General features: G+C 42.1%; 1 protein-coding gene and 1 long non-coding RNA gene across 6 annotated transcripts in view; one reads left to right on the top strand and one right to left on the bottom strand.

Moving 5' to 3' along the window:
* Positions 1-293: 293 nt before the first annotated feature.
* On the top strand, positions 294-27,118 carry LOC310841637. 2 transcript variants are annotated; one of them, XR_014562638.1, is made up of 4 exons: positions 294-566; positions 21,673-21,755; positions 24,202-24,432; positions 26,728-27,118. It is a non-coding gene; the product is annotated as an uncharacterized lncRNA (long non-coding RNA). The 2 variants fall into 2 exon arrangements; XR_014562639.1 differs by lacking the exon at positions 26,728-27,118 and having other exon boundaries at positions 24,202-24,496.
* SLC35F3 (solute carrier family 35 member F3) overlaps positions 5,196-27,715 on the bottom strand; it is a 95,108-nt gene continuing 72,588 nt past the window's right edge. For all 4 annotated transcript variants that reach the window (XM_083732534.1, XM_083732533.1, XM_083732535.1 and 1 more), the window contains 5 exons: positions 21,322-21,541; positions 11,908-12,033; positions 9,311-9,503; positions 8,540-8,629; positions 5,196-7,039 (listed from right to left, as the gene is read on the bottom strand). In XM_083732534.1, the coding sequence (XP_083588660.1) occupies positions 6,795-7,039; positions 8,540-8,629; positions 9,311-9,503; positions 11,908-12,033; positions 21,322-21,541 (874 nt within the window). In that variant the 3' untranslated portion in view covers positions 5,196-6,794. The remainder of the gene's footprint in view (positions 7,040-8,539; positions 8,630-9,310; positions 9,504-11,907; positions 12,034-21,321; positions 21,542-27,715) is intronic.

Raw genomic sequence — 27,715 nt, 5'->3', positions numbered from 1 at the left:
TCTGCCCATCTCCCGAAGTCAGATTAAATAATGATTGTAGGGTGACCAATGCATCTGAACTGGATCTATCTGCTCTGCAGGTATCTTGGTGGTGAAGCTTGATTCTTGCTTTTTACTTCTAGTACCATAAATGGGATTATGGCATTTGATGGAGGGGGAGCTTCTGACATAGGAGCCAACTCCTAGGGGCCAAAGTCCCTTCAATACCCCCAGATAAAATATTTGAGGGGGGGCTGGCTCCCCCAAAGTTGATGGGTATTGCCATTCAAATAGTGTGTTTGTGTGTGTGCTGCATCATGTGATTATCCCCCTGCCCCAATGTTTTATTCAAGTTTCCACCCTTGGCTGCTGCTGACCCTGTTTTGAGGCAGGTGCTGGACAGAATGGTCTTTTGGTCTAGTCTGAAACCAAAGCAACCAGTGTCTTAATTTATCAGTTTCCTAGACTGATTGTAAACCCCACACACCTTTACATTCTACTAGTGGAGTAATAAGAAGTGCTGGCTTGTTTCCATGGGAACCAAGGAGCTGCACTTCTGAACTGTGTGGCTTTTTCACAGCATTGAGGTAAGGGTTGATCATGAAAAGTACTGAATGATTATAATTCTTAAAAGCCTTCCATAAAACACTGCAGGTCTATGCCACTTTTGAACTCCCAGGACAGAAACGTACAATATTATCTTTTTAGTTGGCATACATGTACTTGCTTTGTTTAGGTTCTTTTTATTTTGCTGTATGATTTTTTGTAGAAAATTGGCGGCTTGTTGAAAATTTGCCGTCTGTGGGGCATAAAGCTAAAGCAACATTGTTGATACTTAGTGGCTGGAGAAAAATGCAGAGTGGGTAACTCTATAAACAAGCTCCCCTGTCTGGAAGAGGATGCCCTTCTGATCTCTTTTTCCTCATTGTCTTATAGAATGAGTTGCCCTGTCATGATTTACATGAAAATATCATCTCTCTGTTGCAATGAGTCCTATGTATTCCCAGATAAATAACTCCTGGTGGTCAGAATAGGCCCAATTAATGTTTTACATTAAGTCCTATAGCAATGATGAAGCTACAAAATGATATACCTTTTCATTTGATGGATTGGAGACCACTGGATACCTCATGTAAGCTCCTCTGAGCTTTCTAAAGGAAGAATGAGGCGTGTGCATTATTAAAAATTAGCTTCAACTTTTATATAGGTAATTAAATAAATATCCCAGGCTTATTTCATTTCATTAGTTAGGGAAGTGACCATAATTCATTGGCAGAGCACATGCATTGCAAACAGAAGATCCCATCTTCAATCCCCACACTCCTAGTTTAAAGGGTTAGGTATCAGGTGAGGGAAACAATTTCTGCTCAAGACCCTGAAGAGTGGCTGCTACTCAGAACTGATAGTATGGGTGATAATACTCTGTCAGGATGTAAGGCATCTTCCTATGAATAGCAGTCATTCTCAGAGGAACCATGTTAAATTTATACAGTACAAGGAACAAAAACCTCAGGATAGATATGCTAGAATCTGGCCAGGTTTGGTGTTCTTCCCCCATTACCTTAGTGCAGACGGCAGATCCCTCTTCCAGTGCACAAAGTCATTGATTAAATCCTGACCGGCAAGAACATAGTGTAACCCAGGGGGTAATTTCTACCACTGATAACCCTCTTTTACTGCCCCCAGGAGCTGCCTACCATCTCCCCTAATTCCTGAAACTACCAGTTGTCACTAAAATCTAAACCCTTAAAAAGGGGTCTGTGGCCATTCAGCCTTTGCCCCTCTTGATTTCCCCAATGTGCAGCTCATGCCTGAAGCTGCCAGTGTCAGGGGTGACCACTGAGAGTAAGTTGGCAATGTTAGTTTGGATTAAGTGTAGGATTAGTTAGACCAATATTCTGGTATCTTGAGCTGCACACTCGCCATTTCTCCCCCTTCTCCCTTTTTTAATACATACTCCATTTGAATAAACTGCTTAATTAGAGCTGAACACACTCAAGGCCTATGCCACTGATTGTTAATGTGCCTAGGAAAGTGGAGGGGAGACAGGCTGAAGTTGCCAAGCCAGAGATCTTGAGGAGACCACAGTAAGGCCTTGATGATGCATAAGCAAGCAATGGCAGCAGAGAGAAAGGACTAGGACAGATCCCTCAAGACTATTAGCCTACACCACAGGGTTGTCACTGGAGCAGGGACTTCCCTCTCATTACAGAATCTACCTGGAATATTACACTAACTTAATGCTTCTTGTTCATGTGAATTCAAGAGAAGTTCTTTGGCAATGGTGGATGATGACATTTTTAAAGAAAGAAAGCTAGTCAAACTAACTCTATACTTATATTCCCTGAGCCAAGCTATGTATCATGGGGGGCTCTCTGGCAATGAATAGTCTGACATAACAAAGCAACTTCATCTATCTAGCTCAGTACTTCTTCTTCTGACTGACAGCCTACCCCATAAGCAAGTCTACAGATTCATATTATACTATGCTTACTGTGAATGTCACAGCTAAAAAGGTTGCCAAGTACTGCTTTCAACAAAAAAGGTATATTTTAATTTACATAAATTTGAATTTCGGATTCACTTTAGGGTTTTTAAACGTCTGTTAATTTTTCAATAGTTATCATGCTCTGCTCTGCTTAGCATTAAAACTTCCCAGCAGAGTGCAGCCTCATTTTTTGTGTGCCTATTGTATTGCCCTGAAAACTATTTTGGTAAGGAAGCATGCTGAGCGGCAGTCTTCATGCTGAGAATGGCTTTTAGATAATGGACGTTCCATATATCCAAGTCATTGTATAACATTTCTCAGATAGTGATAAGAATCTGAAGATGGCTAAGTAGCTAAATAAACTAGCCATTTTAAGTGCAGGTCTGTTGTGCTTTAACAATGCAGTATCAAAACAAAAAAAATTCCTTCCAGTAGCACCTTAAAGACCAACTAAGTCAGTTCTTGGTATGAGCTTTCGTGTGCATGCACACTTCTTCAGATACACTGAAGTGGATACACTTCAGATACACAGTGTATCTGAAGAAGTGTGCATGCACACGAAAGCTCATACCAAGAACTGACTTAGTTGGTCTTTAAGGTGCTACTGGAAGGAATTTTTTTTGTTTTGACTATGGCAGACCAACACGGCTACCTATCTGTAAATGCAGTATCAGTATGTGAAAAGATGCACAGGTCTTTGAATTAATGCCATTGCTTTCACTGAAAATTCCTTGTTGCTATAGGAAACTACCTATATACCGCAGAGTGCCACTGACTACAGTATCTTTCAGTACTAGTTTAGTTGTAATTGTGGTAGTTGTAGTGGCTCAAAGAAAGCCTTGTTTTACTGCAGTTAAGTGGCATTTTGCTATGCATGCAGCATAACATCTAGGAGCCTCATGCCCTCAGATTTCCCTCTTCTCCCAGTAAGTACTAATTTGATGGCACAAGGTTGTGCTAGGAGCTGGACTGCTGCTCTTAGCTGAAGCTCTCACCTGTGTCTGTCTCCATCTCGATCCTCTCTGTCCTCCTTGTGTAACACAACTGCACAGTGCATAGGCTTCTCCAGGGCTCAGGCACAGTAGCAACCACCAATTCTCTTGTATAAGCAAAGAAGGTAGGCAGGCTGGCCCACAGTTCCAAAGTCAAGGGCTGAGGTGTTCCATAGCATCATACCATAACTCTTGCACTGGATCCTGAACTGGGCTGCTGGGCCAAACTACTACAGCTCTCAAGTTCCTTGGGAGTAAGTAGCACTGTTTTCAGGAAGATCTACTTATTGTGTGTGTTCAGGACTTGAGCAGAGTTTTTAATAGAGTAAAATAATACATGAGCCTGGTGAATTATTGTAGAAAAGAGTTTAACTACTGCACACATTTTCCTGTTCTGTTTTAGAAACCTAATTTTCATTAGTGCATACAAGAACAAAATAAATGCCCTATTCTGTTGACATTTGAAGAGAGGACTGTTCTGTTTTGAGTGAGTCAGAATATTAACACTCTTGCTTTGATCTTAGTTGCACATACTCCATATGAATTAATGCACACTTGAATAAGCAAATGGCTCACATTTTTCATTTGAACTGTGCAGATTAATTCTGGCAACTATCTTTATTTTTTTGGTGGGCAGGGGAGGGGGAATTACAGATATGTAAAATCTCTAGACAGTATGTATACATAGCGAACTTGCTTAGAAAATTTTCTAAAAGGTTTTGAAATATTAACAAATAGAACAACCACATTCAGGCTTTTTTTTCCCTGTCACCTAAATCTTGCCGACTAACAGGGTGTTACATAACTCATTGCTCACATGGTTGGCTGGGCTGCATGTCCTGGATAACATTTTCAACCTAGCTTTTAATTTAAGAAATGTACAAGACAAAGGGAGGAAATAATAAATTGTGTAGATAAATTTGTATTACTATTTGGTATCTAGATCTTTGGGGAGGTCCTTCTTATCTGCATGGTGCATCTACCACTAGCACAATGTTGGCTATGCATAGTGTTTCGGGTCAGTGACACACTGGTAGGTCTCGAAAACTAGAAAAATATGGGTGCACTCTAGCAAAAATTAGGTACACCTTACTCCCTTAACTATTCCCAAGTGTATTTAAAATATTGAGGCTGCAGTTCTAACCCCCAACCATACTGCTGGTGTGCGTGTGTGTGTGTAGGATTCAGTGAATAGCCCACCAGCCTCTGCCACCACAGAGCCCCCCACTATAGCCTCAGCAAGTATAGTGGAGGAGACATTGGTCCAGGGGATGGCTCCCAAGTGGGGTGTTACAGGGTCTGGGTTGGGGCTGGAGCTGGGCTGGACCATGGATCCATTTTGTTGTAAGCCAGTCCAGCTCCTGGGCCCCATCTACTACTCTGGACTGGAGCTGATGCAGTTTTTAAAAGAAAAGAAAAGAAAGGAAAGGAAAATGCCCACCCCACCATCTGCCTTATACAGCAAGAGCTGGCAGGGCTATGGTTGTGCATGCAGATCTGTTGCTGTACATCTCCATGGCCACCTTGAAGTACTGCTCTTCCCACTTAAGTCTTTTTTGATATAAACAAAATCAGTGTAGCTGAAACAACCTGGAGAAAGTATTTTTCAGGGTCACAGCACTGGGCTTGTTTTCCCTTTCTTTACTTTTGTCACTTCCACACAAGTAAAATATTTCTTAGTAAAAATAACACTGTATCTCACCAGAAGATGGGAAACAGAAGCAGAAGCCATTGACTTGGTATGAACTTTCAGTAGTTTTATTAGTTTTGTCAAGCAAATAATTGAATCTGAAATTGATTCAATAAAAATTTGAGAAGTGAACACCACCTCCATTTGACATGTAAAAATGCCACAGAGACAGCATGTACCATTGGGTTATGGCAACATTTCAAAATAACATTTTTAATTTGCATGTAGCAATGTAAACTTCAAAAATAGTAAACTATAACCTTTGCCTCTTTCTTTGTACATATCACATAGTCTATCACAGATAGAAATTTAATGGCGAACCTAAATTGTAGAAGTAAACAGCTTGGTGCTTACAAGTTTTGTAAAAAGTGTTAGGTTTGATGTTAATATCTTGTGTGTTCTTTAAAAAAAACCCACCCTCAAAGCAATGTAATAAAAGCAAGTGGCAATTAACCTCTTAGTCCCTTTTGTATACATCATAAACTGTGTTCCCTGTAAGTGGCTGCTAGCTTTATTGTTGGTTTTTAAGCAAGGTTCTTACATGCAGGGCTTGATTCTTTTCACACTCACAGAAATACAGATCAGGAGGAGAGTCCCACCTCAAGACCCATGTAAGTGGGAAGCAAATCTGACCTGGCAAGAGACCTTGAAGTCCCCAAGTGTTCAGCACTCCCATTAATCAGTGGCTTGAAGCAGGCACTCATTGATTTCTTTGGGAGTTTCAAGAGCACTGTGTCTGCAGAACAAACTTTTCATGTTGTAAAGACCAATGCAGAAGCAACTTGCAGTGTGACCTAATTCTACACAGTCAATGGACTAGATTTCTGTAGAAGGCACTGTATTTTCCCTTGCATGAGAAAAAGCATGGATTGCAGTCAACATGCACAGTTATAAAGATTGGATGCACTACCCCAGAGAACTTTTCCTGCACAAACTCTATTGAGATGGATGGGAGTCATGCAAGACACCACGCAGGAAGAAGCCTGCCATGTTCTTGCACACCTGCTATTCACTTCAATGTGGCTTTCACCGGAAAAATCCCTGGCTAATGGTGCCCTGATACTCTTGACTGCTTTCACCTTCATGCTTTTGTGCAAAACTTAACATTTTATCCGGCCTCTGCTCTGGCACCAAGGGCACTAAACTTCACACAGCAACCCCCCCCCATTTTCTCCCCCCCCCCACAAAAGATTTTCTTTTGGTTTATATGAAAACATTTATAGAGTACAGCTCTGTTTAAAAAATAAGCTTATGACATAGTATAGCATCTGTTTTTCTCTCTATATATATTATATATATTTGTAAATCACAGTGTGCGATGTGTCATTCAGTACTTAATGTTCAAATTATATGCCCTGCTTTTCATGATGATTGATCATTAAAACAATATACGCAATATAATTCATTTATACGTTACATTCATTTAAAAAGATTTCTGTTTTTGCCTTTTTAAATGAGTTCTCTCAAGTGAAATATCTGATGTGAAACAGTGCAAGCAATTTGGACATGCTGAAACGTGATGCCTCAGACTCTATTATTATCAAAACTGTACATCTATGTACACTGTATTGAACATATGTGCTTTGCAAGAAAAGATCTGTGAATTATAGCATATAACGTTAAGACTTTCCATAAAAAAACAACATTAATGTGAGAATGATGACATGGATGGGCGTGTTCTCCTGCTTTTATTTTGTAATCCTGAAACAATGTCTCCATTTCCTTCCGGTATCTCTTCCTTCTTTCGTACTTTGAGGCGAGTGAGGAGCTTTATCAACCACTCATCCCATTCCTCTGGTAAAAGCAGCAGCAGGAAGCCCAGGCCAATGATGACAATGGCAATTACGCGGACACTGTTGAATTCAATGTCACTCAAGTAGTGATCAACAACTGCATGAAACATTGAACTAATATCATTAAAGGGTACAAAGTATCACATACTCAACAGAATATCATATAACTAATAGCAAAGAGCCTGCATTTCAAGTCAGTTTCACAACTTTAAGGCCCAAACATGCAACCAAACAACACTGATGAAACTAAACATTATCAGTGGCATTAAATATTGCATGCGCCTGGATACAAATAACTAGTTCATGCATACTCAAGGGCATGTATTCTTGTAGGTACTCTTGTTGGTATAAAGCATTTCTCATTCATTTGCTTCTTGCATTTGGGTTAGACTACACGAGCAGCGGCAGTTAATTTTTCCTCAAATCAAGTTCATACATGATGCAGGGTGAAATATAAATCCTATAAAGAAATAAGTTGCCTAGAAGCCTGTTTGGTCATCTCCTGTTGCATGTGGTTTAGATACCTTGTTTCAAAACATTTGAAAGGATTGCTTTATGGGCATAGTGCTCCTGTTCTCTGTTTGGAGCACACGGGGGGTTATGGAGGCTAATTTGTGACAGGGCCTAATTTGTGACAGAAGGGTTTTCTGATAGAGATGATCACCTCAATCAATTAAGCTTGAATGTCATTAGGTGCTAAAGAATATTGCAGAAATAGCACGGTCATGAGCTCCTGCCAACCTAGCAGTTCGAAAGCACGTCAAGTGCAAGTAGATAAATAGGTGCTGCTCCTGCAGGAAGGTAAATGGTGTTTCCGTGCGCTGCTCTGGTTCACCAGAAGCGGCTTTGTTATGCTGGCCACATAACCCGGAAGCTGTCTGCGGACAAACGCCGGCTCCCTCGGCCAGTAAAGTGAGATGAGCACCGCAACCCCAGAGTCGTCCGCGACTGGACCTAATGGTCAGGGGTCCCTTTGCCTTTACCTTTTAAGCTCCAGCCAAAAGTACCTATCAGATACTGCTTTTTATCTCACTGAGGAGTCACCTTCTCCTTGTCCCACTGTTTTCCCCCAGTAAACCTGCTGTTTACTGTTGAATCAGAGCAAACATCAATCAGTTTTTCTTTCTGGTATGGGACAAGCTGAAGTGTGGATGAACAGCTACTAGTAGTTTAGGATGGGTATTTTAAACGGCTTATTCCTTACAGATTCCCCCACTGAAAACTTGCATTCATATTCTCAAAGCTCACATTGTCTACTGAAATGGCTATCTTTTTCCATTTTCTTGAATATGATTAATGATTAATATATCATTAGGAATCAATCAGTTTACTTTTTCAAACCATCACTTTCACACCTGGCACTGAAATAAATGGGACATGCATAAAACCTCATTATTGTGCCAATAGAAAATTTGAGATAAATGCTTGAAATCAATTTATTTTGACATTCTTAATTTTTTAATCTAAAGACCAATACTATAAAATTATACTACTTGCATATAGGAAGAATAAGAACTCTGTAGTTCTTTAAGTATAAACCAAGTATATGCTATACATACATGTGCATATAATTTAAATTTTTAAAAAGCTTTCTTACCGACATTTACAGGTACACTTAGTACAATTCCAAGAGATATCAAGGTAGGATATGTAATAGCAATCCCAAAATTTAATAAAATATTGAATGCTGAAATAAGAAACAAAATTATTTCATTTTTGAGAGAGCAGTTGTAAAACCAATCCTCTTTAGTCATGCAGGTTTAATTAGTTCACTTTAAGCAGTCTCATTTCAACCAGTGTGAACATTTGCTAGTAAAAACTGTAAAGATTAAAATCTATCAAAATTCTCTAGATTTTGCCCTTATAAAGAGGTTCCTCATGTCTAACTTCTTGTATAAAAAGGAAAAGTTCCAGCAGATATGCAATTTGATTTGGGGTGTTGAAAAAGATGACTGAAGGTGGAGATTCAAGATAGGCAAAAGGAAGTATTTCACATAACACATTGTTACATTACAGAACTTACAGAAGCAAGGTACTGTGATGGCCATAAACATAGATGTTTTTAAAAAGGGATTAGACACATTCATGGAGGATAAGGTTCTCAATATCTATATGGTACCTCAAGAATCAGAGCAGCATGCCTCAAAATATCAGTTGCTGAGGAACAACAGCAGGAGGCGGCTCCTGTCCTCCTGTGGGGCTTCCCTTAGGTGCATGGTTGGCCACTATGGGACACAGGATGCTATACTAGAAGGACCTTTGGCCTGATTCAGCAGGGCTCAATCCAACCCAGTTCGCCAGCTGGTCTGGCACGGGTCAGAGGCACTGCTATTATTGGAAGATTATCAGAAACGCAGCATTCACTTACTCAATAATAGGACTGAAAATCCGCAAATGCTTCCCCAAGGAATGTCATCAAAAGAACTCCAGTATTCAACTTTGGTAAAGTAAAGGATGATAGGAATACAGGTAACAAAAAGTACATTGAAGACTGCTAACACTGACAAAAATAAGGCAGCTTCCCCAAATTTAGCACTCCCCAGGAGAAGCTTAAACAAAACCTGTAACACAGAAAGATAAACAGATTGAAAACCAGGTGTATTTATCTATATTTAGTTTTAAAACCTTAACTCAAAGCATATAAGTTCCCATTTAAATCATGTTCTCCCTGTGCTAACATCATAGTGGATAGAGAATATATAGGCTGTGCCATCATGCAAAGGCAGGTTAGTGCTTTCTGTATTCTGTGAACGAGCAAGAAATAGCTATGGATGCTGGGGCTTTCTGCCCCCGTGGTTACAATGTCATCAGTGCTTCACTGGAAATGGGGCTGAAAACAGCTCAGTTTGGGAGTGTGCTGGGGTCATTAAGGATCTATATGATCTTATGCCAGCCTGAGAACAGGTATTTAATTACCTGCTATTGGCAGCAATGTTAGGGAATGTTAGGGAACTGGTGGCAATCCTAATGGACTGGATCAATATTAAAATGCCCTTATTTCCCACTAACACCTATGGGAGGTAAGTCATGTTTAATTGATTTTAAGGGGATCTAAATGCAACTAACATAAGACTGCATCCAACCTGATGAGCTTAAGACTTAGAGGTAATGAATACAAATTGTTTTTAGGTTCTTCCAAGGAACTTGCAAATTATCTTACATGGTCTTGTGTATGTGTCTGCACCACTGTAACTAACATGTAGCAACTTTCTAGCTAGGATGCTAATTTCACTAAACTCTGATGCAGTTCTTTAATGCAAACTGCCTATATTTCACTGAACAGTTACCTTTACCTCATATTTATTACTCAGGAACTCTAAAGCCCATTGCCAATGATAGGCCTGCAGTTGCAAATGTCAATCCTTAGTAGCTTCAGGCTTTGTCAGCTTTGTGTTTTTACCACAAGGCACCGTTAAAAATGGGTAGTTCCTTCACCCAAAGGTGACATGCAGTTTAGATAAAGTGTTGTTGCCAGTGGAAAGAGATATACATAATTCATTCTGCACTGCTTTGAAGAGCAGCAGATATTATTGTTATGATTTCCACAACACTATTATTGCTCCAACCTCAGCTGACTGAATGTAGAAACAGAAATTGGAGCAAAGGTCCCTCAAGGAAGAAAGCTGACTAATGTGAGGGTATTGTGCTATAGACCCTGTTTTGGATTGTGCCACTCATGCTATCTCTGGATCTGCTGTTTGGCCTAGCATATGCATAAGCCATAGATTCCCGTATTGCTTGTGAGTGGCAGATTTGCTGATTCAGTGCACTTGGCACTCAGAAGGCTACTGAGCTAGCAGTGTGCTGCTGCTGCTGCTGCTGCTGCTGCTGCTGCTGCTGCTCTTACCTTCATGACATGTATCATACAAAGTGGCACAAGGCACTGAATAGCCCAAGGCTATGCCAGGACACCTTCCACTGTTCTTGATACTGAAACCATTATTCTCTAAATGGCATATTTTGATTGCTGCCTGTGATAACTATCCACCACCCCCATGACCTGCCAGGTATAATTGTTGGCATTACACAGTGGCTATTTCTTCACTATACACTGTAAGAAGAATGAGTGCAAGCCTTCAGATAAACAGCAGATATACAGAAAATTAATTTTGACAACTTTGCTTAGAAATGATATGCTAACATGACATTGGATGACATCTACTGCCCCCATTTACTTTCAGAAGACATGCTTCAGGTCATGAAGGGAACACTGTATAAAGTTTCTATTCTGGAGTCCTGCAAAAATCAACTCCCCCCCACCTCTACTAAGAAGCTCATATGGCTATTTATCCCCAATAATGTAGCTAATGTACTAAAGAGCCCTGCTTATTCTGGTGCCTACTATCCTATTTTTATACAATCAGTATTAATGATGTCTACCTCCCTCTTTCCAACCCTCTTCTTTTTTGTTATCCTGACAGCATTCTGATTTTACATGAAGGAGTGTTATAGACAGAATAGCAGAAGTGCTTCTGCAAACAGAGCTGGCTACTGTAGCCATATTTTCTGCTCCTTATGCTGACTCAATTATGGACCAGAAGGTTCTAAATTTAAATTTCAGCTGCTGTTCTCCTAACACCCACAGGCAACCTGCCTGATAGCTGTTTCGCCGAAATAAGACAGCAATGGAAAGAAGGCAATGGAAAGAGCTCGTCTCGATCAAATGCAGAAAAGATGACAGCAAAGGATTTAAACCACCAGCTGGTGGCAGACATTTCTCTTCCATGCACTATTCTTATGTCTGCCTTTCACTATGCGCAGTAGGGAAACAACCCTGATCTGTCTAAAACATGACTGAATAGATTCTCAACAATCTGAACAAATAACACTGTAAGATTCTTAAGAGGCATAAATAAGCACAGCTTACCAAATTACATACTAGATCTTCATGTCACAGAGAGATATAAAATGGGAAGAGAACCCATTTATTACCTTCTGGGCATCAGAAGACTGAAGCATACTCACCTTATAGAGGGCTGATGTTGATGCAGATCCCACAACAAGTGCTATTCCAATAACTGAATGACTGTGGAATCCATCAGCATAAGTCATCATGACTATCCCTGCAATAGCAAGTATAGCAGCCACAATCTGTTTGGATACATAGAAGAAACATGTTAATGTTCTCTCAAGCCAAGGAAAAAGAACTACCTTAACAAAGAAGACATCTAATTTGTATCTTTTGTAAGACTGTGACCAGTATTAAGAACTTTTAAACAGTAATTGCTTGTATTAAAAAAGCAAAAGAAGTGAAAAAACAGTCACAGTGGGGCTCTATGAAATCCCAACATAGCAAGCAAGAGTATTGTTCTTCAAAGTACAATCTCCCTGTACAATATTCCTTGGGTAACTTTACGGTCACTAGAGCATGTTGATTCACAGTCTGCAGTTGGAAGTACCATGCTCCATGACAAAGAAATTAGAGAGTTTGGATTTGATATCCCGCCTTTACTCCCTTTAAGGAGTCTCAAAGCGGCTAACAATCTCCTTTCCCTTCCTCCCCCACAACAAACACTCTGTGAGGTGAGTGGGGCTGAGAGACTTCAAAGAAGTGTGACTGGCCCAAGGTCACCCAGCAGCTGCATGTGGAGGAGCGGAGAGGTGAACCCGGTTCACCAGTTTACGAGACTACCGCTGTTAACCACTACACCACACTGGCACAGGATATTGCAATCATTAGTACTAATGCAAGTATCAAAATCTCAACTGTTTGGTTAGTCATCTCTAAACTTTTGTGTGTGCTATAGGGGAACATAAACATTTGCAGCAAGGGCATCTGAAATAGGATTTAAAACAGCCAAACAAAACACACATAATGATAAATGTATTGAAAAATGGTCTCTAGTCATAAATTATTGGAATAATAGAAGATAGGATACAACCTGTGATGGGATAATGAGCTGCTTGTGCGTAAAAGCTTGATCCCGCTGGGGTTTGGCCAGTCATCCAAACCCAGGCACTAACGGAGCCCCCAAAAGCATGACTCCGTCAGTCGCTGGTAGAATCTGACAGTGGGCGTCTACGGAACTTACGCCAACATAAAAGCTGTTTGACGGACATGCGCTTTCGTGACTCTCTGCGTGACAGTTTCCGGCGAAGGGAGGGAATTCCTAAAGGGGGTCTAGTTACCTCTTCACTATTCTCACTAGAAGCGTCTGAGAGCCTCCCCTCCGCTGTAACTCCTGCACTCCCCCTGCTGGTTCCTGCTTCTGCTGCAGAGTCTCTCCTACTCTGCTGGAGCCTGTCCAGCACCTCTAACTCCGATGGCAGTTCCCTGACATCCACCTCCCCCCCAGGCCCCCCTTCACCCCCTCCCGCCTCCTCTCCCACTGGCGGTGAGGGCGGAAAGCCCCTGAAAGAGCAATCCTCGTCATCAGAGGATTCAAACACTTCTAGCCACGGCGTCCCATCTCTCTCCCCGTCTTCTTCTTCTTCGTCGGAGGCAGCTTCCTCACCCACCCCTGACTCTGGGAACCCTTCAAACTCTCCCTCCTCATCGGTGGTCCCAAAGTGTTCCCTTCTAAATCGTGCCACGGGTTGCGGTTTTCTTGGGAAACGCTGATGAAATGTTTCTATTAAGATCTCGTCATTCACTACCTCTGCTGGCACCCAAGTGTTTTCCGACTCTACTTCCCCCTCCCATTCTACCAGATATTCCACCTGATTCCCCTTCCACCTGGAATCAATGATTCCTGCCACGTTCATGTCGCGCTCTCTCTCTTCTATCACGAGCGTTTGGGTGGCCTCTCTCTCACGCTCCCCCCACTCACGTCCCTCTCGGTACGGCGACAGTAATGACCTGTGAAATACTGGGTGTAATTTCATGTGACTGGGCAGTCTGAGTTTGAATGCTACTGGGTTGACCTGCTGTATGACCTCAAAGGGTCCCAATTTCTTGGGTCTCAATTTCTTACTCCCACCCTTGAACGGTAGTCCTTGGGTGGACAACCACACTCGGTCTCCCACCCTTATGATTTCACCTTCCCTCCTATTTCTGTCTGCTTGCTTCTTATATTCTTCCTTGGCTCTCTCTAAGTTAAGTTGAAGCTGACGGTGGATCGCTTCCATCTCTTCAAAAAAAAGTTCCGCTGCCGGCACGCTCCATCTCTCCCCCCCCTCTCCTGGGAATGCCCGGGGATGGCACCCATAGTTTGCCAGGAAAGGACTCATCCCTGTGGACACATTCTCCGCGTTGTTGTAGGCAAATTCGGCCAGCGGTAGCTTATCTACCCAATCATTTTCTCTGTCCTTTACATAACACCTCAGGTATTGTTGCAAAATGCCGTTTGCCCTTTCCGCTTGCCCATTAGTTTCTGGGTGTCGGGCAGTGGAGAAATTGAGTTCTACTTGCAGTAAGCTCATAAGTTTCCTCCAGAACCTGGAAGTAAATTGTTTGCCTCTGTCACTGACCACCCTCAAGGGGGCGCCATGCAACCTGAAAATATGCTCTACAAACAACTTGGCGGTCTCCTCCGCTGTAACCGCATGTGAACAAGCTATAAAATGACACATTTTGGTTAATAGATCTACCACCACCATAACAGCTGTTTTGCCTTTGGATTTTGGCAGGTCCGTCATAAAATCTATGGATACTGCCTCCCAAGGCCTTTCTGGCGTGGGTAAGGGTTGTAATAGCCCCGCTGGTGCCACCCTCTCTCCTTTTGCTCGCTGACACCTGTCGCAACCCCTAACATATTCCCGCACGTCCTCCCTCACCTTGGGCCACCAAAACTCCCTGGTAACCAACCACATGGTTTTGTGCTGTCCAAAATGTCCCGCTGTGGGGCTGTCATGCAACTGCTTGAGTACTCTGCCCCTCAGTTCCCCATCTGGTATGTACAGTGCCCCTTTGTAATACAACGCCCCGTTCTTTTCTTCAAATCCCCCTGTGTTCTCTTCTGTCCTCCTGAGTTCTCTGAGTTTCTCTTGGGCGTATTCATCGTTCTCCGTACCTTCCATCAGTTCCCTTTGCCCCACCAATGCCGCCCCACACACCCAGCGGTCTTCGGAGATTACATGCCTTGCCTCAGGCGCTCCCTCCCCCTCTAAGTACTCAGGTTTCCTGGAAAGGGCATCCGCTCTCACGTTCTCTGAACCTGGCACGTAACGAATCTCAAAGTGGAATTTGGAGAACTCCTGGGCCCATCGCACTTGTCTCTGGTTCAGGACACGGGCTGTTCTCCAATATTCCAGATTTTTGTGGTCAGTTCGGACTTGAACCTTGTGTTGCGCCCCAATCAGCAAGTGCCGCCATTTCCGAAATGCTTCATGAATGGCGAGCAGTTCTCTGTCGTACACTGTGTAGTTCCTCTCGGATTTGTTCAATTTCCGCGAAAAGAATGCACACGGTCTCCATTCCGACGTATCCTTTCCCGGCTGGAGAAGCACGGCCCCCACTGCTCGGTCTGACGCGTCAGTCTCCACTCTCATTGGTTGTTGTAGATCCACGTGCAGAAGCTGTTCTTCCGACGCAAACGCCTGCTTTAGGCGTTCGAACGCCCGCTGCGCTTCTTCCGTCCAAACAAATTTCTTTTTGCTACTAAGACAATCTGTGATGGGCGCGGTCAAATGGGCAAAGTTTTTGATGAACTTCCTATAGAAGTTTCCGAACCCCAGGAACCTTTGCACGTCCTTCTTGGTCTTTGGTGTTTTCCATTCCAGTACCGCTTGAACCTTGCTGGGATCCATGGCCAATCCCTTGTCAGACAACCGGTACCCCAGGAATTCCACCTCCCTAGTATGAAACTGACACTTCTCCAGTTTCACCCACAGCCGGTTTTCTCGCAGTTTGCTCAGTACCTCTCTTACATCTCGCACATGCTGCTCCTCATTCTCTGAGTACACCAGGACGTCATCTAAGAACGCTACGCAGTTCTTGTAGAGCAATGGCCCCAGGACGTGATTCATGAATGATTGAAAACAGGCGGAGCCTCCTTGTAATCCGAAAGGCATAACGAGGTACTCAAACGCCCCCAAGGGGGTGAACATAGTGGTCTTCCACTCATCCCCCTTCCTCACACGTATCAAGTTATATGCCCCCCTAAGGTCCAGCTTGGTAAAAATCTTCCCTTTTCTCACCTGTGTCAGAATGTCATCAATTCTAGGCATAGGGAAAGTCACTGGTTCTGACACTGCATTCAGGGACCTGAAATCACACACAAGTCTGGGCTTGCCCGTGTGTTTTTTGTCCACAAAGAACACTGGACTGCCCCCCACCGCTCGTGACTCTCTGATGAAACCTCTCTTGAGATTCTTGTCAATGAACTCCCTTAACTCCTGCATCTCACTGTCTGACATTGCATACAGCTTCCCCACTGGCAATTGTGCTCCTGGGAGTAAGGTGATTTGACAGTCAAAGGGTCTGTGCGGGGGCAATTTATCCGCTTCCTTTTCGCTGAATACGTCAATCAAGTCAGCGTATTGTGGTGGCACCTTCCCCTTGTCCATCACTTCCACCCCTGCTAGAGTGGCCCTGCTGCCTGCCTGGGCCTCTCCCTCCTTGCAGTGTTCTAGGCAATGTGCTGATCCAAAGGAAACCACGCGCTGATGCCAGCCTACTAGCGGATCATGTAGTGCCAGCCAGCTCATTCCCAAGATAATAGGGGCTCCTCCCAGGGTGGCTACGTTAAACGCTATCAGTTCTGTGTGCCGTGCCACCCTCATTATCATTGGTACAGTCTGTTGGCTCACTTCTCCTCCCAACAGCTCCCTCCCATCAATCGTGGTAACCTGCAAAGGCTTACTTAATGGGATAGTCTGTATCTGGTGCTCAGCTGCAAACTCCTTACTCATGAAATTACATGAGCTACCTGAGTCCAATAGCGCTCTTATCTTTAGTGGGTGTCCGTTTGCCAGTTCCAGCAACACCTCTATCACAAGTGCTGGTCTTGGGGGTTCCGGCGTGGGCACATTCACTACTCCCTGGCCTGGCTGCTGTGCCCTGATGTTGGCAACCAGGCGTTGGCTTTTACTTGCTCCTTCATTTCATCCTCCTCCTTCCCCCCAACAGTTCCTGCCATCCCTTGCCATTCCTTCCTTTGCGGACAGACTCTGGCAAAGTGACCTGGCTGTTGGCAGAGATAGCATCTCTTGCCGCTCTTTCCCTCCTTCTTCCGCCCTTCACTGGTGTTTGAAACTGTGCGCGCGCGCGCTGCTCCAAGTTCCATCGGCTCTGCTGGCGGGAAAGGCTGCTCCGGAATCTCTGGAATGCGGAAGTCCTTCCAACGTTCCCCCTTTCCTTCCCGCTTTTCCAAAGCTCTAGCCTCCTGGCGTGCTCCTATGGACAGCGCTGATTTAGTCAGCTGGTCCATAGACTCCGCCCTAGGCGCCCGGGAAAGTTCATCTTTCACTGCCGGAGAGAGACCTTCTTCAAATAGCATTTGAATAGGTTCACTAGCAAGGTTCCACCCCAGTCTATGAATCAGCATGGTGAACTCAGTCCAGTACTCACGTACAGATCGGCTCCCCTGTTTACAAGCCATCAACTCCCTGCGCACCATCCCCTGCTCAATCTCGCTGGAAAACATCAAGTCCATGGCGCGAAAAAACTTCATTGTGTCCTTTAAGATTTCATTATTGGCTGCCATCAGGGGGCGAACCCAGTCCCTCGCCCCTCCCTCTAGATGGCCAATCACGTACGCCACTCTAGAGTTCTCATCGGGGAAGTCATCAAACAGTAGATTGAGAGCATATTGCATCTCTGTTCTAAAGGCTTGATAGTTCCTGGGATTCCCCCCAAATTTCTGCACCAATCCAGGCACCCTTCTGGCAAGTGGGGTGGTTTTCCCCTTATCTGCATCTTGAGCCCTCCTCTCCTCCAGCCTCGCCGTTTGCAGTGCGAGCTGGACCTCCAACGCCCTGTACCTTTCTTCCAGGCTTGGATCTGCTCCAGCTCCAGCTGCCCCGGTTCCTGCTGGTTCACTCATGATGCCCTCTGCTTGCACAAACAGCTTTCGGAGACTGTCAGATTGCTGTGATGGGATAATGAGCTGCTTGTGCGTAAAAGCTTGATCCCGCTGGGGTTTGGCCGGTCATCCAAACCCAGGCACTAACGGAGCCCCCAAAAGCATGACTCCGTCAGTCGCTGGTAGAATCTGACAGTGGGCGTCTACGGAACTTACGCCAACATAAAAGCTGTTTGACGGACATGCGCTTTCGTGACTCTCTGCGTGACAGTTTCCGGCGAAGGGAGGGAATTCCTAAAGGGGGTCTAGTTACCTCTTCACTATTCTCACTAGAAGCGTCTGAGAGCCTCCCCTCCGCTGTAACTCCTGCACTCCCCCTGCTGGTTCCTGCTTCTGCTGCAGAGTCTCTCCTACTCTGCTGGAGCCTGTCCAGCACCTCTAACTCCGATGGCAGTTCCCTGACACAACCTTTTGACTTTTCCATTCTACTTTATGACCCAGTCCTTAATATTTTTAGAATTCTCAATGTACTTACTATTCTTCAATATTTTCAGTATCTATAACATTCTAGTATTTCTAATACTTACTTGATTCCTATCTTCCCATAAATTATTGCTCTCATAACTTTTTTTCTATGACTACATGCCTAATTTAAACTTAATTCATGTCTTTATTTCTGCACATTTAGTAACTTGATCTTAGAAATATATTTTTTTTCAAAAACAAGTGACTAACCTTTTTCAGCCATGCTCAATACTCTAGGCGCTACATCTCAAAGTGGTTGTGGTTGAAATGTAAAGGTTGGTGCAGCCAAAGTGTAAAAGTGGGTGTGGTGAGAGAAAAAATGCCTTTTGATATGACAATATCACAGTGGGGTAACACTACTGTTAAGCTCCCGTTACTTGGTCCCTGCTCCTACCAACCTAGCAGTTTGAAAGCACATCAAAGTGCAAGCAGATAAATAGGTACTGCTCCGGCGGGAAGGTGAACGGTGTTTCTGTGTGCTGCTCTGGTTCGCCAGAAGCGGCTTAGTCATGCTGGCCACATGACCCGGAAGCTGTCTGCGGATAAATGCCGGATCCCTCGGCCTATAGAGTGAGATGAGCGCCGGAACCCCAGAACCTTCCGTGGCTGGACTTAACAGTCAGGGGTCCCTTTACCTTTAATTTACCATTTATCATTTACTCAAGGGAAAGCTCGCAATGTTCCAGGAGAAGGAAGTAATGTTAATTCAGCTTTACCAAGAACATTACAGCTTTCAATCAATCACCTTTGGCACTATGATCCCCATTGATGTCTGTGAGACATATTCCAAGAAGTGTGGATCACAACTAAAATATCCTTCCACCCAAGAAAGAAGAATGTGCCTTCTTTGCTTTCATTCATTCTTTTGGAGGCAGCTTGACCTAAGTGGGTGGGTGATTGACTGAACTCTCAACTGAACATAGAGCATTCCTCCACCCCCCACCCACCTGTGTTTGAGGCCTGTGTTTACTACTAATTTTCTGGCAACTCAGGTTCTGTCACATCATTAATAGAAAATAAGTGGGAAAAGGTGCAAACTAAAATTCCAGATTCATCAGAGTCACCAAGACCATATGCTCACAAAGAGTATTTGGCTCCACTGTTTAGGACCAACTTCACCTGATAGCCTTTGCGGTTTCTTGAAATTATTTCTCAAGATGTATTTAAAGGCACTAAAACCCATTTTGACAGCCTTCTGGTTTTCAAAGTTTGGATTAAAACGTTCACTCATTTTGTCTAATTTGGGTGGAAGGTGGCCCAAAATAATGGGAAAGGTACAGAATGCATTGAAATAATGACTAGACTCATCATGCAAAAAATGCAGAAGCTCAAAATGTGTGCAACGTACCTTGATTCAGATTTTGCCCATGGATGTGGTTTATGGAGTCTAGAGTTTTCACTTGTGCATATTTAACACCCATTTACCCCTATTTAGCCTGCTATATTAGTACTATATAGTACAATAAAAGCTGTACCTTTTTGCCCCCCTTTTGCTGCTATTGATTTGCTATAGTTTTTTTTTTAAAAAAACCTGCTGCCTCCTGTGTGTTGATTGTTGTAGCGTGCATATTTTGAAATAATTTATGATTGTGATGTAAGCTGTCTTGAGCTTCTCTTCCAAGGCAGAAAGTCTAAATATATATGTTTTAAATAAATAACAAGGCATGTATATTTACATTTTTAATAAAATGATGAATGTTTTTCATGGGAAATAGTGTAACTGGCATAGAGGCAACATTACAGAAGAAAAAAACACCCACCAATAAGTGCAAAAGGAATAGTTAACTTGACCATAGCAGTGTTGTAACACTCTGCTACATACAAAGATAGCATAGGACAACAGGCTAACAAGTCATGTTTCTATGAAAGTTTATTTTATTTGCCAAAATTTAATTTCTTTAATTGCAAAAATATATACTGTATTCATATGTATGAGCTTTATGTTGTTTCTTTATCAGTACAATTTATAAAGAATTTTATTCAAAAGCAAAATCTATCAAACACATTATGCACCATGTATTATAAATAAATGTATGATTCTTTTTGCTACTTATGTTATAGACCTCTTGCAATACTTTTGAGCTCTACAAATTAGAAAAAGAAAGTTTTAGCCTCAAACTCTTGAACTGATTTCATAATGCTATACACAGTTGAGCTTCTTTCCTATGTTGCTCTGCATGTGGAAAGAGAGAATATCTGGCTTTAAACATGCTTGCATTAGGTTTTAAAATCAATTGATGGCCATGAAAGAGGATGAATTTATAATCACATTTCAGCTTACTCTTTTTTTTGGGGGGGGGGTGTTCATGTTATGAGTGTACATTCATTCATTCATTCATTCATTTATTTAAAACAGAAATGGCAAACCTTTGCCCCCTACATATTGCTCAACCACACTGCCCTTCATCCCTGACTACTGGTCATGTTGGTTGGGCTTGATGGGAACTGGAGGCACTAACCTGCACCCCTGTGAGCATGTACATTTGTATACTCAAAGACCATCTGAAAAGCACTTTAGTGAAGGTCAGTAGTCTAGGAAGGGTTGAGATTTATACTTAGTAGGAGATAAATCTGCTTTACAACAGAACTTACTAAGCATGAAATCCTCTTAAAATATGCAAATCATTAGTAAGGCCGGCAAAGCACAAAGTCTAAATTTTGGCTGTAGGAGGCTTCACTTTATTTTTAGTATATATTTTTCAACTAGAATAGAAAAGCAATAGATTTAACATCATATAGTCATGTATCAGGTAGTGATAAATTAAAGTAGGAGGTTAAAATGATTATGTTCACCAGTAACTTTGTTTTGGAATGAACATTCAAAATCTTAGGAAATAACAGAGGAAGAACCACTTTAAAGAGTAAAATGCAATCTGTTATAGTGATGTTTTCCCAGTAGGGAAACTCCTGAAAAGTCGAGTGGTGGAAAAACAGGTCAATAATCACTTACCCTCACTCCCATGAATCTGTCCCTGAGAACGATCCACGAAAGCAAAAACACAAAAGCTTTGTTGCAGCAGAACAACACGGAGACGTCCGTGGTGTTTATTTTTTTTATTGCATGTAAGTACAGGTAGTTTGTGAGTGTCCAAAGAACACCAAAGGGTGCTGCCTTGGTAAAAAATGCCTTCAGTGTCAAGCCGTTATCTCCAAAAAATTGACAGCACTCCCTAAAACAAGAAAAGAAAATGATCAGACCCTCTAGGTTTCATATTCTGTAGCAGCTGTAGAATCAAACCAAATACTTGGTTAAACTTGTTTTGCTTTTCAAACCCGAAAAACCTTAATTTTTATTTGTAAGTTTCTGCAGAGCCTCAGCTGGGACTGAAAAACAAAACATTCAGGTTACGAGATGAGAGAAGAGTTGGAATTAAAGAAGATACTGTATCCTTCCAAATTGTCTCTATTGCCAGTTCCATTATAGAACAATCAGAAATTAATTAAGACATATTTGGGAAAATTAATACATGTGTGGCTTTTATTTAGTTCTTTCTGCCCTATTCTGGGAGTGACATATTCTCCTGGGCTGACCTGGTGGCTTGGGAGAGGTAGGCACAGTAATATAATGGTTCCACACCTAGCTGAGGAGCAAGTTCCAGTGACCGGTGTAGGGGACTTTTGCTTGGCCCCAAGGGAGTTGTGTTGTGGCATCCTGCAAAGTTCCAACTTATTTCTTGTGCCTTTTAACCTCCATATGAAGCTGTGCAGTGAGTGGTCATTGAGGAATTGAAGTGCCATCAATATGTGAATGACACCCAACTCTTATTTCTCCCTGTCACTTGAATCAGGTGAGACTGGGCAGATGCTAGAGCACTGCCTGAAGGCAGTATTGGGTCAGACTATTGTAATGCCCTTGAAAACAATTTAGAAGCTTTAACTAGTGCAGAATGTGGCTGTCAGAGTCTTGACTGACTCAGTTGCTCAGAATAATTTAAGAATATTTGAAGAACCTACTTTGAAGAACCTACAGATACATGTCTACTGTGCATAGGGAATCCCTTTCTACTTTCCCTCCAAAAAGGGTGAGGGCATTGTTTGGAAATGAAGGGCAGTAAAAGCTTTTCTAAGGGCAACAAAAGTTAGGTCTTGAAAGTAGTTTATAAGCATATGCTGTCCATTTCTCCCAAAACAATATCTGAAATAGTTCAACCAACCCACAAGGTATCATTAACAAACAATGAACACAAACAATAATTCTGTAGTTTATTATGACAAAAGTATCTCAGAGACCTTACAGATGGGGCTGTAAGAATGCAGAGAAGGTTCAGTGACACACTTGGACTGATGGCTCCTATGCTAACTTACATTAAAAACCCTTTTGGTTCACCATGAATATTAAGCAAGGTTTTTGTTGTTGTTGTTGTTGTTGTTTTAAAAAAAGGAGTTAAAGTTTCCAAGGAAATTCCAAGATGTAACAAAAATGAAACACGGATCTTAACTTCCCTTTCCCCCTTTGCATGCAGTAATTTGTATTAGACATCTTTATGTGAATGTAGTCAAATTTGATCTGTGTGCTAAGGAACCAACGAGCCTTCTTGAAATGCAAATTACACAATATCACTTCATTGCAAAGTAGGTTCAAAAGAATGGCAGGAAAATTAATTTTATAACGCAGCAGAACAGAAAGAATAACACTGCTTAAATTATTGCGTGAACAAAAGGTCTCAAGGTTCCAATATTACAGAGCACATGTCAGATTCTGTTTGTGATGAAGTTCTTGACAGTATAGCAAGGTCATCAAAGGGATGAGGCCCACTTATTTCTGCTAACAAAGCATATTTGGTGCAGTAATACTCACATTTAGCTGGGGGGGGGGAATGAACAGGAAGGTGGATCAAACACTATAATGTAAATGCAAATGCTTACAGAATTGCATAAGGGAGTCAAATGCACCATCACTCAATACTCAGTAATGAGGGCTTTTCACTGTATTTATCCAAGTGCAAAGCATTTGTGTGGTGGGTGGGGGGAGCGATGGAGTGCAGTCTGCCAGTAGCACTTTGTGGGAGTCAGAATTTCTTAAATATTAGTTTTCCCCCACCTTTCCTCCAAGTTGCTCAAGGTGGTATGCATGGGTCTTATCCCAAGAGCAAAATAAATGCCCTGTCTTCAGCAATGCCATTGTGTTCCTCAAGGGATCAACATAAAAGTTGCTAAAGTGATCCAAATGAAAAAGAAAAGCAAAATCTTCCTTGCTGAGAAGTATGAGGAATTTGCTGCAGTGTAGGCAAGGTGCCAACACCAGAGTACTAAGATGCAGTAACAATTCCAGACATTAAAACAGCAGAGCATTCAAGTAAATGCCTAACCAACTACCTTTCTAAAGAGTTCCATTCCTTTAGGGGAGTTCATTAAAGATCTTCCCAGAAGATTAAAAAAATCTAGCTCTTCCCTTTAGCATGCCGACATCCTGTCCTGCACCTAAGTAATCGATGAGGGAATGGTAACAGTGCTGCAGGGAAGAGAGCCTTGCCATGCTTATTTGAAGGTTTGAAAAACATGGAACTGAGAGGCACCACACACAACAGTTTAAAGCGGATTTGATGCATCCCATGTCTGCATATTTTAGTACTGTCCACAGAACACTGGCCTCATTCAAGTGATAGCCTGCACTCTTGCCCTGTCCCCAGTTCAATTTGGATTTTTCTGATTCATGGGTAATGTGATAAAGGAGGGGGAAAACAAACACAAAATGGTATGTTATCCAAATACAGAAACACTGAAGCACATTGTGTGGATGGATTTGTGTGTGTGTGTGTAAGATGTTTTGCTGGGTGCTGTCTAATTACCTCACCCACTATTTTTGATTTATCACCTGAGCACAACTTAGACATTTTGTTTCCATCAGCCCCAAGGAAAGGATGAGAGGGTGGAAAGCAGCGATTTAAAACAATGGCAGAAAGTTGAGTAAAGCAGGAGTGGAGAAGCACTGAAAGGAAAATGGTGCAGAACAGCAGAAGATGCTTGAATAAAGCAGGGATGGGGCAACACTGAGGATTTTTCTTTCTTTTAAAAACAGTTTTAACAAGGAGATATAGCAGAGATGAGTACAACACAGAAGGTAACACAAAAACATTTTTCCTGCTCTCTTTACACTATATTCAAAGTTTGTTTTAAACTGCCATTTCAACACTCAGTGACCTAAAGGGACCCCTGACCATTAGGTCCAGTCGTGACCGACTCTGGGGTTGCGGCGCTCATCTCGCTTTATTTGCCAAGGGAGCCGGCGTACAGCTTCTGTGTCATGTGGCCAGCATGACTAAGCCGCTTCTGGTGAACCAGAGCAGCACATGGAAACACCGTTTACCTTCCCGCCAGAGCAGTACCTATTTATCTACTTGCACTTTGACGTGCTTTCGAACTGCTAGGTTGGCAGGAGCAGGGACCAAGCAACGGGAACTCACCCCGTTGCAGGGATTCGAACCGCCGACCTTCTAATCGGGCTTAACCCACAGTGCCACCCGCGTCCCTCAATGACCTCTAGTATTTAATAAAACCTCTGTCATTGTTTAAAACCACCACTTCCCCCCACAATCATGCTAATAAAATTTTTTTTTTCTTACATTTCTATTTCGCCTTTCTTCCACCACGGAAACCAAGGCATAACATGTGCTTCTCAGGTGGTCCCCCATTCAAGCACAGACTAGACTCAAACCTGCTCAGCATCACTGACATGGTGGTCACATGAGTCTTCAGACTATACACTGGGACCTGAATCTTTTCTGCAACTCTGCTTATCTATATTACTGATATACCGGTTGTGCTTCTCTAATAATTGCTGAGGCCCTTTTCACACATTATGTTAAACAGAACTATGAAGGTGAGGGGAGTGTACCCTGTGTACTCTGCCCTGGCTTCCGCTTTGTACCCACACTTGGGTAAAGGTGTGAGGAAAAGCTTAAACACATATAAACTGTGTTTGTAAGCTATGTGAAACTTTCATTCGGATGGATGCTATAGTCTGTATATGTATAGGCCCTTTTTGCATCTTCAGCCACCCAAATACTGGTCAAGAATTGCTCTCTTTAAATGTGGAGTTTATTATTGTTGTTGTTGTGACAAATACCGTTTTTAAGAGATTTTGGCTCTTCTTCAGACTCTTTCTAGGTTCTTCTGCTGTCTCCGCTGACCACCAAAGCACACTGACTGGACAAAGCTTTGGCTATACTTTTGTGCAATTTCTGTCAGGATCACCTGCTGTATGCCTTAGAGTGGCGAAGGGTGGCTAACCTATGAATCCTATTGTTGGATTACTGCTCCTGTCAGCCCCAACAAAGTGGTCAGGCAGTCCAACAACACTTGGGGGACTGCTGGTTATCACAACAGTAAACAGTTTCATAAGCAGTTTGTATTTCTGTTGTATTTCAACTATCAGAGCTGTTTTGTACATTAACATGAGATGTTTGCAACTTGAATGGGAAAACACATTTTACTTTCATTGATGCTGTGGGACTGCATCGATTTAAATATGCTGTGCAGTTGTGGTTGAAATTAAATCCTTCGATCTTCAGAGGAAGGAGGAATAGAAATTATTTCGCTGATCACAAGCAGAATTTAGACCTATCCATCTGTCACATGGGCTTTTATGACTTGTAGCAGCCACTGGAACGGTCTGTCTTCCTTAAGATGTTTAGGCTGAGAAACAGAGCCATCAACTTTATTTACTAAACTAATAACATGTTACCAAAATAGCCTAACAGTGCCTTTAAATCAGAATTAGGTGAATTAGATTAAAACTTCAAAATGCTATGATTATACTATGATAATAAGCTTGCATGAAAACATACCAGTCAGTCACCTATCTATAGATTAGAGCTTTATTTTGCTCCAGCTACAATTTAGGCAGAGAAACATGAAACCCCAATAACAGGACTTGACTTTTGAACTTGCTGCAGGTTTAAAGCTTCCAATATAGTTCCTTATAAAAATCCAATTACCGTATTTTTAGGTTTTATTTTAGGCAGTCTTTCTCCCTCATGTATACATGTGTGTACACACACAATGACCAGGCTAGATTCAAGTTACAAGAAAGGAGGTTCCAACCAGTGCTTTTTTTCTAGAAAAATAGGTGTCAGTACTCACCATGAAGTTGTTACAGTAAGTGCCACATGTTTTAACAACAACAACAACAACAACAACAAAAAGAGGTGCTGGTACTGCGTACCCTTGAGTACCCTTGGGGGGGGAACCACTGGTTCTAACTAAAAATCAGGAAAAACTTTCTGACAATAAGAACTGTTTCACAATGGAACAGACTCCCACAAGAGGTAGTGGACTATCCTTCCTTGGAGGTTTTTAAGCAGAAGTTGGATGGCCCTCTTTCATGTATGATTTAGTTGAGATTTCTACATTGCAGGGGGCTGGACCTGGTTAGAGAAGGCTGAACTGGAATACCACTGAAGACCAAAACTAGAGAAATAAAAATGGCAAAGCTTTAACATCCTAATACTAGAATATAAACAACAAAATGAAAGGTAAAACCTGCAAGAACTGGAAACAGAACAATAGGATGTCTGGAAGCCACAATTGTACAATTGCTGATAAAAGTCTAAGCACTTGACAACTTAATAATTGAATAATCAGCTCCAAAGTGCCTGACACTCTTGTGCTGATGCCTAACACTTAGAACCATTACAAAGAGAAGTTCAGCGAGAACAAAGTTAGGTGAGGAGCAGGACAGAGAACCTCTGACATTTCTAAGTTTAGACAATTATATAGTCACTCTATCACCTGTAAAAATTCAATACTCATGCAAGTCAAAATTCAAGTAGTCAATAAAGTAATTGATAACCTTGAACATATCCATAAAGCCAAGGCCTCTATAAAACCAACAACACTATAAAATATTATATGAGTGAATCATCTTGGTAAACCTCATAGGCCATTTATTCTAAGCATCAAGTAACTCTTCAATAACATTTTAAACAGCCCTAAGACACCATGGCTGTTCTCAAAGCAGAGTTCATATAGTGTACAAAACAGATGACCAAAAACAAACAAAGCAAATGACCATTATGTAACAGAAAACTTTGGGACAACCCTTGCTTAAGCTGTTAAAAATGTATCAGAAATTAATGTATTTTTTGCCTTATTAATTAATTAAGTTATGCTATCATCTATTTCAACCTGGCAGAATAAGAAATATCAATCCAGTATAGTAAACTGTCAGTTGAGAACCAGGTTCTGGCATAGTAATGTACTGACTCACATACTTGGACATATAAATCAATAAAACTGCTCCAAAGCTATCCCTTCCCAGCTATGACCTCAACAGATCCCATAATCTAATCATAGTCAGCTGACTAGAACTAGTAGATGACTTTGAGATTTCTTGAAAAGCAGGA

The sequence above is a fragment of the Podarcis gaigeae genome, assembly GCF_964106915.1.
Source record: "Podarcis gaigeae genome assembly, chromosome: 3".
Lineage (NCBI taxonomy): Eukaryota > Metazoa > Chordata > Lepidosauria > Squamata > Lacertidae > Podarcis > Podarcis gaigeae.
This window is presented reverse-complemented; position numbering and strand designations above follow the sequence as displayed.